The sequence below is a fragment of the Chanodichthys erythropterus genome, chromosome 13 (genome assembly GCF_024489055.1).
Source record: "Chanodichthys erythropterus isolate Z2021 chromosome 13, ASM2448905v1, whole genome shotgun sequence".
In the NCBI taxonomy this organism is placed as follows: Eukaryota; Metazoa; Chordata; class Actinopteri; order Cypriniformes; family Xenocyprididae; genus Chanodichthys; species Chanodichthys erythropterus.
In genome coordinates this window covers 31,989,959-32,003,720 of record NC_090233.1, presented here as the reverse complement: position 1 = coordinate 32,003,720, position 13,762 = coordinate 31,989,959, and the positions used below count along the sequence as shown (strand labels likewise).

Below are 13,762 nucleotides of genomic sequence, written 5' to 3'. Positions count from 1 at the left end.
TGACAATGGAGCTTGTAACAGTCTTCTGAAGATGCAAACCTTTAACACCCTGATTATTTTCTTAGCTATTGAAGTTGCACTAATATTATTATGATAGTAAAGCTCTGTGGAAGACACTGTTTTGTGTTGACAGAAATGTGCATTTTACTGCTTTCAGATAAAAAAAGATTATTTTATTGCATGAATGAAATGGACACATCCGTTTTGCTGAGAAGAAATGCGTCTTTCTAAGTGACAGGCTGTGAATTGCTGTGTAGACGTATATCCAGATGTAATTATCTTCAGCTTTGCACATGGCTTTAGAATAAGTGAGCCGCACATATCTGACGAATCACATTGGATATTAAATCTGGGGGGGATACAGCTGAGTCAGGGGTTTTCTGTTGCATTTTCCTATAGAAGATTCCTGGAAGTCATTTTTCTGTTCAACATACCATCAATTTTGTTCATGCACACACATATTTGTGGATTTTGCCTTTGACTCTGGATTTGATGCTTGGATATATGCATTTATTTTTCATTTATCTCAAAGTCAACATTAATTTTTAACATGACACAGTTTGCTTCCATAAATTGATGTATTTCCAAGTGAAACAGGACAGCCAACATGAAATTGTGTAATACAAGACTTGATTTTACCCTTTGGGAGTTGATGTGTTTCCTGCTCAGACAGAGTGAGTTTGTGTGTTTGCATGCTTGTGTAATAATGCCTCCAATTCCTTCAATGCCAAAGTAGCATTTTGGCTGTTAGGTTAAATTAGTATTATTGGCAGATAAAGGAAGATGATTCAGAGGAAGAAAATGTTATAATATTTATAGTTAAAATTGGATTTTTTGATAATAAACCAGGAAAATGCTTTAAGAAAGGATGCTGACTCTGAACATGAATTTTGTGGACAATCTTGAAATTAACCATTTCAAAATAAAAAATAATAAATGTACTTAAAAGTTGTTTTTGTAAAGTCTTTATTAAGCAGTTTTTAATCACGTATTAAAAGTTCAGTAAGCGATTTCTGAAGAATGCTGTTGAAAGTGGATCGGACTGAGCACCACATCACACTTGTAGCCAATCAGCAGTAGGGGGTGTGTCCACTCATGATGAGGTTGGAGAGAGAGGGAGAAAGAGGGAGATTTGAAGAAAGACTGTTGAAAGAGAGATGACTGAGACGTTACAAAAGAGAAAAGGTCAGAGGAATATCATTGGAAAAAGGAGGGTTATGATCAGGCAAGTGCTTTAGGACCCGCGTTAATATTAGAAAAGCTTTCCAGCACTGGAGAGACCGAAGCAGGAAGGCCTGAAAACAGATACTGAGGTTGTGTTGTTTCTGCTCCATACGTGAGTAACACTGGTTTTGAGTGTCATTGTTTGTCTGGAGCTTGTGTGCTGCTTCTTTTGTTGTCATCTTCACTTTATTTTTTTGCAAAGGATTATTTTGCATCGCTCCTGCTATGATAAAGAGACATCCACTCTTGCATTGCACATTCATGCATTTTTTTCGACAATGTTTCTCAGAAATCACTTATTGCACCTTTTAATTGAAGCATAAATTCAAACTTAATATTTTTACAATGCCTAAAATTACCAGAGATTATTTTAGCAATTAAAATACTCTTAACAAATGCAAATTTGCTATGCAGTGGTAATTTGCAGCATTGTGTGTATCAAAGTCATACTTTCAGAATGTCTAAAACAATCATACACAGTAATTTAACAATTAAACTACAGTGCTTTAAGCCAATGCAAATTTGCAACATGGTGACTTTCCAACCCCTTTGAAGATGACAGTCATTAACACCTGTGTTCTTTATCAAATTTGCTTTGAATGTAGAGTCATTATGTTTTGATTTTGCAAGTGATTTCATTTTGTATTACATGGTGAATGTCATTGCAGCACAAAGACCACGGCATTCTGAATGCACTGTACAAGTACTTGTGTGGGAGATTCTGCTTTTCAGAGCAGTTGAGGTGTATATATGGATAAATGGATATACTGAATGTACAGTGCACATACCGGAGCACAGAGCAAGGTCATTTAGAAAAGTGCTGTTTTTGTATGTTTTGGATTTATTTTCAGCTCCCTCCATAAGCACTGATGGTGCTTGGCTTCCATGATACTTTTAAACAGAGAAGACAATGCTTTTCTGCAGACTAACCTCAAGTCTAAGTTTGTACTTCCCTGCTACACAGTATGCAAAAGCAATTTAAATTAAGTAAACAATACTGACTTACAAAGGCAAAATGCAGTAACTACATCCACATTGGAACTGAGAAAAATGGCTTCAAAGATTTTTGATTGATGGTGAGCCTGTGAGCCTGGTTCTTTTCAAGTGAAACTGGAACCAAGAAAGTTGTTCCTCATGGTTAAGTAATTACAGACGTAGAATGTCTGGTAATGTGATATACTGTATCTGCATGCATATAGAAAATACTCCTTTATACATATTCCTGTCTCATTCTTTCTTTTCACGTACTTTAGATTATCAAGTATACAGTTCTAAATGCAGTCTGTTCAGGAGGTTTTAGGTGGATGTGTTTCCTGCTCAGACAGAGTGAGTTTGTGTGTTTGCATGCTTGTGTAAGAATGCCTCCAAGCACAACCTAAGCCTGTTTTCACTACACATGTGTCACACCAGTTTACCCTTCCTATAGTCCAAGGCTCCATGTGGCAATGGAACAAAATTGCTGGAAAATTTATGCAAATAATCTCCTTGTTTTATTCATAGAGCTGGAAACAGAGCTGTAGGGCAACCATTGTTTTTGATTACTATCAATATAAAGTCTCTCCCTGTAATTACAGTTAACAGCTACAACGCCTGTAAGGAACATCTAACAAGGCCAAAGACTAGCAAAGTTCACAATGGAAGCTTTACAAAATTACAATATTTTAGGGAAAGGAACAGAAGAGAAGAGTAGAGAGAATGTAGGAATGACACACACACACACAAAGGACATCACATCAGGTTTGGTCTCAATTCTATTGTTGGGACGTTTGAGCCATTCCATATACTAGTGTGGATATCCGTCAGGGGTGGAGGGCATAAGTTAGTTTGTGAAGTGATAAGGGATACACAATATATTGGTAGCGTGTCATTTATCATCTGATAATATACATGTGTGTGTATATATATATATATATATATATATATATATATATATATATATATATATATATATATATATATATATATATATATATATATATATATAATATAAGATTTTTTGTTTCAATTTTTAAAGAAGTCAGAAGTCTTTCAGAAATCATTTTGATTTGATGCTCAGTTATTATTGGTGCTTAAATATTAATATTGTTTTTGCTGCTTGATATTTATGTGGGAACTGTGATAATTTTTTTCAAGCCTCTTTGATGACTAGAAAGTTTAAAAGAACAGCATTTATTTGAAATAGAAGTTTTTTGTATAATTTATCAATGTCTTTACTGTCACTTTTAAACAATTTAATGCAAACGATTAATAATAATAAAAAATAATAATATTTTAAAACCTACTTACCGCAAAATTTTAAATAGTAGTGTAGCAAATTTAATCAAAGCTGAATTTTCACCAGTCATTAGTCATTGATCAGTCTAATAGAAATCAGTGTAATAATATGTGTAACTGTAGTAATAATATGCTGATTGTTGCTCAATAAACTTTACTTCTTAAATTATGTGTAATATTTAATCAATCTCAACATGAATATTCATTTTTTATACTGTATTTTATAATCTTGTAATGCCTAAATTAGCAGTTAAAATTAGCATTTAAAAGCTTTATTTCTATTGTTTATGTATTTATTTATTTTTGTAGAGAAAACTGTATAGAGTTTTCATATTTACTATTGAGTAATTGCTGACTTTTTGGTATAGGCCAGAAACGGTGCATCACTAAAAGTGAATTCTACTGGATCTCCATCCCAAGCACATACTAATGAATGAATGTACCACTGGGAAAATGAACTCAGTCATGAAATGGCTTCACAGATTTCACATCTTCTATTTGGTGTAAAATGTGTAATAGATCTTACTGCAGGCAGTGGGTGAGGTCTTCAAGTTCTTCATATGATTGTTCAATCAAACTGGCCCCATTACTGTAAAATCACCTCCATTTGCATCCCACCAGGAACCACATAAGCAATTCCAAAGTAGCCAAAACATTTGCCCCCTCCTGCTTTCATTCTTCACCCTGTTATATTTGCAGCTCATTTACCCTCAAGTGTTGCTGGGGGGGGGGTTTGACCTCTGGGGTAAGGAGGAGAAAATTCTGCTGTGAGAAATGTTGTACTAAGCTCTTGATTTCCTCTTTCAACCCCATGCCCATGCTCTTTCTGACCTTCTGACTGTTTTAAATGTGTCTGATGTGTTGCAGGGCAGTGAGGAGGGAGATGTGGATAAGAACAAGTGCTGTACGCTATGTAACATGTCCTTTACTTCAGCGGTGGTAGCGCAGTCTCATTACCAAGGCAAGATCCATGCTAAAAGGCTCAAACTTCTGCTGGGCGAACAGCCTACCATAACAGCCAAAGGTAAATGTAATGCACTCACACACACATAGCACTTAAAAGTTCTTTGGGAGGGTGTTTATATGAGGAGATCAGTCGGAGAAGACTGCGTGTGGCTGGAGGATCAGAGCAGCCATTTGAAAGAGCCGGACACTCTCAGCCTTGCACTGCACATCAGTGCTCACCGCCTACTTGCCTACAGGGGTAATTGACCTAAAAATAAGGAGGAAGAGTATATATGTGTCTGTCTGAGGCTTTATAAAAGGAGCTTTACTGAAGCAGCCAGCTGAAAGCAGTGTGTTTGAGGATACTGTCGTCACACTGTCTGCATATCTGTGTTTATGTCTGTGTGCATTCTTGCATTATGCTTCTATCATGCTATGCATGTTAGGTTTCTGACCTGTTTATAGCACAATAGCAGTGTATGATTGTGCCGAGAATGAGCAGGAAACACTCAGGGATCAGTGGGCTCTCCGGAATCATCTGCCTGTAGGAGGACACACAAAGGAAATACAGTACAGTAGAGAGAGGCTTCGTGTGTCATTTCGATTTCAGCCAATGGAGAGAGAAACTACACTGGTTCCGTTCAGCATCCATTACTCACCAGCTTTCCTACTGGCTGTGCCGCCAAATGCCCAGTGTGTTTATTAATTACACTCTTCACTGGACAGCTGCGCCACATATGGCATAGTTAGGAGGCCCACCACATCACATCCAGTGTTTAGGATCAATTACACAATTCTAACGCTTGAGATGGAGCCACATCCTGTCCACTGTGTGAATCAAACTGATGTAATCTATTGGGCATACGAGGCAGACTGGGTGATAAAAGCCACTGTGCATTCTCTGAGATGCTTGATTCTGATTGGTCATTGCTGTTGTCAATAGCAACACAACACCTGGGAAAATCTGACCACTCATTTGGGAAATCTTTGCACTGAATAAAAACTGACAGGTTGATCAGGACTCATGTGGTCTCAGAAATTTCATACCCATTTATTGTCTGTGCAGTTAGTGGAATTATTACTATTATTATTATTATTATTATTTTAATAATTATAATTATTATAATTATTATCACCCCTGAATTGGTTAATTTTGCAATAATGACAGATTGCAGATGTATCCATAACTTATCAACCCTAATGGTGCGTATTATTGTTTAATGGTCTTGTGTGCCGTGTTAATTTAAAATGTAGAGATTCCTTTTTTTTCACAGTCTGATTTTGAATGCAAGGCTATGTAGCATATCTGGCTTAAAATGAATTGCCACTGTAGTCTAGTTTTTTCCTTTGCGCGCTCTCTCTCTCTGCTTGTTCCTCCCATGTTTCCTGTCACTGACTGATGCCATCATTAGCTGTGCCATCTGCGTCTGATGGCTAGAGACAGACGAGGCTTGTGTCCCACTCTGAGGGGATTGAGGCAGACCATCAATCCCTCTGACATGTGGCATACTGAGACAGACTAGCTCAGACCCAGCTTAACTGAGCAGAGAGGAGTTCTCTTTAAACTCAGTAAGCTTTTTTTCAGTGCCTTGACAATCTGGAGACAAACTGTAATCATGTTGCAGTGTTGCTTCAAAATTTGTTCACAGTAACCAAAAACTGTATATAGTTCTAAACACAAGCGTGAAATTCTTAGAAATGTAATCTTGGTAACACTTTACAATAAGGTTCATTAGTTAACATGAACTAATAATGAACCTCACTTATTAGCATTTATTAATCTTTGCTAATATTAATTTCAACATTTACTAATACATTATTAAAATCAAGGGTTGTATTTGTTAACATTAATTAATGCACTGTGAAGTAACCTGAACAAACTATGAATAGCTGTATTTTTATTAACTAATGTTAATGAAGATTAACAAATACAGTAACAAATGTATTACTCATGGTTAGTTCATACTCATGGTTAGTTCATGTTAGTTAATACATTAACTAATGTTAACAAATTAACCTTGTAAAGTTGTAAAGTGTTACCGTAATCTTTGTATTCATGCTGTTTTAATTTCTGAAAAAGTTTAGACCATTTTCAATATAAATTTTTATTTAATTATTCTAAAAAGGTTACTGTCAAGTATAAAGTAATAAAATATTTTCTATACACCTTGAGTACACATCTTAATCATTATAGTTCAGAATGTTTTTAAACCTACTTTTCAAAGGAGAGTACTAATTTCATTTGATCTGAACCAACCTGGCCTTAATAATAACCCACTTGATTCAGAACTGTGAAAGGTTAGCGAATGTTAACATGATTTATAACTTGATTGTTGCAAATACCTCTGTAAGGTAGGGCTGCACGATTTATCACGATTAAACCACACACGTTTTGGCAAAGGCTGCGATTATTTTATGCACAGCTTGTCAGAGCTGTACGGCTCTGTGATTAGTAGTAAATGCTTCTCCATCTAAAAGATAGAGGGTGCTCTTGCGTAGAAACTGCAAATATACCCTGCCGCAGAAGAAAAAAACATGCGTCATATCACTAGCTGTGTCCGAAACCACTCACTCGTTCACTCATTCACTAATCCCTATATAGTGTATGGCATTTGAGTGCACTATATCTGTATGGAGTGAACGAAATGAAGTGAGTGAATTCGGACGCTGACGTATACACTGTGAGAGATATCTGTCTCAGAAACGGCTCGACACACGATAAAACTATTTTATCCTACATGTTATTTACATTATAAAACAATGTTAATAACAATAACAATCATAATGACTTTATTTTGTAATCATACATGCCTCTGTGCCAGCTTTGTAGTTTAATCGATGTATATTTTTTGTCATAATGTGTTCATAATCATTTAATACTATAAAATACTGCAAACAAAAATAAACACATTAACAAGTGTATATAATTTCATGTATTTATCCTTTTTAATAAAGTTGTTAGAAACGCTCACGCTCACAGATGACGTGGTCTTTGAGCGCCCTCAGGCGACCGTTATGATTTGAATACGCTACCTATGATTAACGATTTTTTTTAAATCATCCACTAAATTATCATCTTTTAAAGTTTAATGAGTTAACAGTGCCACAAATTATTAAAACACTGCTGTTAGTAAAAACACATTAAATTGATTTAATGCCTACATAATATTTTAATAATAAAAATAATATTTTTATTAATATAATTTCATTTTTTTTTATTCATCTATATAATAATGTCCCCCTACATTTTAGTAGGTTTTATTCAAGTATTGATTCATAAAAAATAAAATAAAAAGGTTAAAAAAATTTGGATTTTGGGAAATAGTGCTTCAGCAAGTGTACATCGAATGTACACTCGAAATCAGAGAGAATTGTGGGTATAAAGTAGTGAACGAATGTAGGGAATGAAGTCGTTCACTCAGAATTCGGACACCACTACAAAATGGCCGACACCCGATATAGTGGACTATATAGTGGATAGGGAGCGGTTTCAGACACAGCTACTGTATCTGAATAAATACTAATAGACATATAAATACTAATAAACATACGACTGCCTTATTCTGTATAAGAAGCCATATCGTCTCACTGAAGGATGCTCAACTGTCGTTATGAAGTGAGTTTGGAGTAAAAACATGTTATTGAATGTTGTCTTTTGTTGGACAAGATGTTAATAAATGCTTCTCATGTCTGGAAAGATGTCTGACTCGTGTTGCCTTTTCAAATGTACATTATAAGCGACTCAAACTCGCAGTGCTTTCAGATGGATTAGCATTTGGAGCCATTGTGTTTTTTTTTATTTTTTTTTATTGTTGCCATAGTATTGATTCAGTATCGGTATTAAGGTATTTTAGTCAGGTGTTGTATCAAAGTCATATTTTTGGTATAGTGACGACACTACTTTTAGGAAGTACTGAACATGTGTTGTGTGATGGGTTTGGATCTTGTGTGGCTCTGAGTGAAATAAAACCAGGCCGTTAACAGGCAACCCTTATTGATTTCTGCATAACAGAATGTGACATAGCTGAGTGAAGCCACTGACCTGAGCCAAGCTCATCTCCTGGGAAACACTGTTGTTTCAGCCGGGTATCAGCCAATAACACAAAACATTCTGTCTCTTTCTCCCCCTCCTCTACTGTATTCATTAAGACAAATGAGAAACCACTAGAAGGCCACATGTACTATTGACCTACATGTACATTTGTTTTTATACATGACATTTGAGGCTATTACATCCATCTTATCAAGTTACTCAGCAGGGTGGTGTGCAGTCTGGTTTATTTGTCTCTGCTTCCTGTTATTGAATGTTTTTGCCACTTGCAAATATGGGAAAATTCTATTTTGTTTGTTGTATATCTACATATATATCTATATATACATAAGCACAGTTTACTGTGGGAACAGCGCAAGCTTCCTAATTATAATATATAATATTATTTACAATTTCCTTTTGTTAAGACTTCCAGTGTCTCCAAGAAGTTTTCAATTTTTTATTACATTTATTTTTTATTTTTCATGTGAAAAATATTCCAAATATGTGGTCCAAAATTCCCTGCTTATATAATGCTGGGAACAGGACAAGATTCTGCAGCGAGAAAATTGCACAGAAACCCCAGTAAGGACTTTTTCTGAGAGGAAAGTGGATAACTGCAAGGATTTAAAAAAAGAAAAAAGAAAAGAAGCCTTTGATCCTGTTCTGGTTGATCCAGAAATGGAATCTCTCAAGCTGTATATCTTCATTGCATTAGGGAAAGATTGTGTATGAAATGCACATCCGGTGGTTTGTGCCATTTTCTGCATGCTAAAGCTGTTTACAAGGTTGCTGCACGTGTTTTGTATTTGGGTGAAATATAATATGAATTTAGTTAGAATGTAAATAAGACTCTAAAGAATCATCTAAATCTAAATTTATGAAAATGTAGATATATTGTACATACAATGGAATGTTGGTGGTTTCATGACGTTTTGTCTGTGTTAAAAATATACAATATACATCAAATTGTTTCTTATATGCATATTTGTATTTAGAAATTACGACTTGTTCACGTGCAACTTCCGAGTCAGAAACTTACTATATAACTTTCGAATTTACATGTGAAAGGCAGCGTAAACCTATCTAGGAATAAACCTAAATATCTAGGAATCTACATATTTAAAGTTTGACAAAGCATCATTCACATAGTTGTACACACATCCCCTGCTCGTTGCATGTTCGTTTATTAAATAGATCAGATATTTTGTATGTTTTCCCCCCACAACTGAATGTGATAAAAGTGGCAGATGTGTGGGTGTACTCAGACGTAAGGACATGCAACAATTGTAGCCAAGAAATCAACAGAACAAAGTTTTGTGCATATGACTTGTGCAGGTCTTATGCTTGGATGAATGATCTCTTAGAAAGTTCCTCTCCATCTTTATGTCACCCAAATCCTGCAGCTGTCTTTGTGCCTGCAGTAAATCTCCTGATAGATGACTCTTCCCTTATTGCCTAAACTGTCACCTGGAATTACCTGAAGTTTCTCTGTTATTTCCTCCCACAGAATCTCATTAATGTTTCAAATCTCCTGCCTGCTGGTGTCAGAGTATTGTTTGTTATAAAGAAGACAGAAAACGCATTGCCGGTGAATCTTTTTGCTGCTGCAGTGGTCATGAAATGAATTTTTTTGGAGTGTAAGAAACTTGAAATGATTTCAATCACTGCATTATGAACGTTTTTCTTTAGCACAAAGGTTTTCACTGTTCTCGACCCACTATCCCCTCCTCTGTCCCTAATTACATTTCTGTTATATATAGCCTATCCTTAGCCAGGGATACTCAGGAGCTTTCTAAGTGATTTTAAAGTGCTTCTATGCTGCAGCAGGCAAAGGGCAGCAAATAAATGGAAGGATGGAGATGTATCTACCTTTTGGGGATCAGACATGCTCATCGCTCCTCCCTGAGCTTGGGAATAAGAGGCACAGTGGGGGAGTGAACAGTAAGATGCTAATGATACACTAAAATAATGTAAAAAAGCTGGTTTTTATGCCAAAAGAGAGAGAGGAGTAATAGTTATGAACAAGGTTAAGGCCACCCATAGTGACCAAGAGAACATTAAGTGAAAGTGAGATAGCAATAATGAATGACTTTAGTGTCACAGGCCTGTGGCACAAAAATTAATTTAGGCAATACAGAAGGATGTCTGGTTGCAGTAATTACATTGGGTGAGACAATGCCGTCTGCATTCGGAGACTAGTGATGGTGAGTGATGGTGTTATTGGGGACATTCCCTGGAAATATATTAATTTATCCTTTATCACTTTTGTAGGGGCTCAGTGTTTCATCTAATATGCTTAAATATGCCCAGTGAATCGCTGTGTGATATTTCCACAGACCTTTATTTCCCAGACTTCACACCATCAACTTCATGCTTATGAAAAGTATATACAGTGTGTGTGTGTGTGTGTGTGTATATGTATGTATGTATGTATCTATGTATATATGTATATATGTATGTAAGTGTGTGAGATATATATATATATATATATATAACACTGTATACTACTTTTCATAAGGATGAAGTTGATAGTGTGAAGTCTGGGAAATAAAGGTCTGTGGAAATATCACACAGCGATTCACTGGGCATATGTAACCCTCTACCGCACACATTATGATATTTTTCCTCAGAAATGTTGTTTGTATTGAATAAATTGGTGCTATTATAAGCTTTAGCAGTAAATATAAACAATACCTTATACTTATTTTCCAACATCTTGTGCTTTTATTTATGGAATTTATTCTTTTGCTGAATAATGCTTTATATTCTTTGAATTTCATTAAGTTTTTCGTGAACATTATTTAAATTGCAAATGTAGACAGTTAAAAACAAATCTAATACTGTTCATCATGTATCATAAAACATTGACATAAAACCAAAAATATTGTAGTTCATGAAAATTCAACATAACGCAATCTTATGAGAGGAAGGTTATGAACATGGCTATCAGCCAATCAGATTCGAGAACCAGACAGAACTGTTGTATAAAACAAAATAATAACATGATAACATAATAATAAACATGTTTGGACAAATGTTAAAAACAGAGTTATCTCGTTTTGCAACGAAACTCTTCATACATACATATATATATATATATATATATATATATATATATATATATATATATATATATATATATATATATATATAATAATATTAGTGATGTAATGATTCACTCAACTCACGATTCGATACGATTCACTATACTGGTTGAACAAAATGTTTATTTGCTCTATTACGTACATATACATATATAATATGTATGTGTGTGTGTGTGTTTGTGTGTATATAATATATATATAATATGGGATGTAATGATTCACGATACTGGTTTCACGATTTGATTATCTCACGGTTTTTTTAACAAAATGAGATTTAAATGAGAAAGTGCTTTTTATTGTTTCTCAGACGTAATGCTGCATATTTCTTTGTGAAATTGTTATAACAAACTTTATAACAAATTGAAATTTTAAAACAAATCCTAAATAAATAAATAATACTATTAAAAGAAATCTCTTCATATGAGTACATGAACAAAATGTTTATTTGCTCTGTTATATGCTGAACTATCTGTAGCCATTTAAAATTAGAGGCTACCTCTGCATTTTAATCACAATCCAAATAAAGATGCTGCATACGTGCAGCATGAGCTGATTTTAATTTAAGTCAGATTGTATAATTGTTAACATTGAAGCAAAAACACAATGTTCAGACTTTATCTTTGTGAAATTATGCTATACGTAAAACTTCATAACAGCAGACGGGCTGCATGAGAGCAGACAGCAGGTGGCGCTCATGGAGCAGCGGCAATACAGTGCTTCCATGGTTACCGCTATAAACAAAGCAGCACTGAGCGCTAAAACTACTTTAAAATGCATTATACGGAAGTAAGATGAAAAGAAAATGCCATCTAAACTTTTCTGAACACAGTCAGTTCCCCTCAGCTATACATTATATAAACCCCCGCCCCCAAATGTATCGAAAATTTATTTATCATCTCAACCGACTTGAATCGTTACATTTTAAGTGATTTTCAACCAGTTCTGGATACATCGTTACATCCCTAAAATATAATATAATATAATATAATATAATATAATATAATATAATATAATATAATATAATATAATATAATATAATATAATATAATATAATATAATATAATATAATATAATATAATATAATATAATACTCTGAAGTTTTTAACGCTGTAAGTATCATCAGCTTGTGTTAAGGACCCCTCAGCCTGTGCCATCTAAAGTTTCATGACAGAACTAGGCATATATGCTGTTCAAAAGTCTGGGGTCAGTAAGTTTTTTTGTTGTTGTTGTTGTTGTTTAGAAATTAATACTTCTATTCAGCAAGGATGCATTAAATTGATCGAAAGTGACAGTAAAGACTTCCAATAAATGCTGTTCCTCTGAACGTTCTATTAATCAGAGAATCCTGGAAAAAAAAAAAAAAAGTATCTGTCACAGACACACCAGGCTCCACCATCACCCAATGACAGCGCATTCTTTCACCCGAATACTGTTCACGCACACCTGCAACCCATCAGCACAGCAATCACCAGCAGCATAAAAGACACACTCACTCACACAGTCATCGTCCGGTCTCGTTAGCATCTAGACTTACCTTCATGCTCACCTCAAGGACTCCTTCAAGCTACTTACCTGTCTCCAGCATGTTCCCAAGTCTCCTTCGTTGTTCCTCGTGTGAGTTCTCCTGTTTTTTCTGCTCCAGTCAGTCTCCAGCCCGCTACATCTGCAAAGGAAATGGACAGTATCACTCAGTTACCTGCAAATTCCACGTTCACTCACCTGCACTGCTGTTCACTCTTCTGGTTGTTCAATAAACATCTGTTACCTGCATTCCTGTGTCTGTGTCCCTTCTGTATTGTAACAGAAGACCGGACTGTAACCGCTGAACACCAGAATGAGCACCCCGGATCCATTTCAAGAGCTCGTGGATGCTTTACGCTGAGCACTCACCACGAATCCACCTGCACCTCCACCAGCGATCACCTCCGTCAACCCCACCCGTTTCTTTCACCACCCGTGTACGCCAGTCCCATGGCTAAACCGGCACCCTTCTCTGGTGCAGCGGAGGATTGCAACGGATTCATTCTGCAATGTTCAGTGATCCTGGAGATGCAACCGCACCTGTACCCTGATGACCACGCTAAGGTAGCATTTATTATTTCTCAGTTAAATGGCAAGGCGCTTCGCTGGGCTGAAACTCTTTGGTCCCAGAATAATCCGATTACACAGTCACCAGTTTCGT

General features: G+C 35.6%; 1 protein-coding gene across 2 annotated transcripts in view; it reads left to right on the top strand.

The window, feature by feature from the left end:
• Positions 1-13,762, top strand: part of zmat4a (zinc finger, matrin-type 4a) — a 114,386-nt gene that overhangs the window by 53,913 nt on the left and 46,711 nt on the right. For both annotated transcript variants that reach the window (XM_067407321.1, XM_067407319.1), the window contains exon 4: positions 4,366-4,522. In XM_067407321.1, coding sequence (XP_067263422.1) covers positions 4,366-4,522 — 157 coding nt within the window. The remainder of the gene's footprint in view (positions 1-4,365; positions 4,523-13,762) is intronic.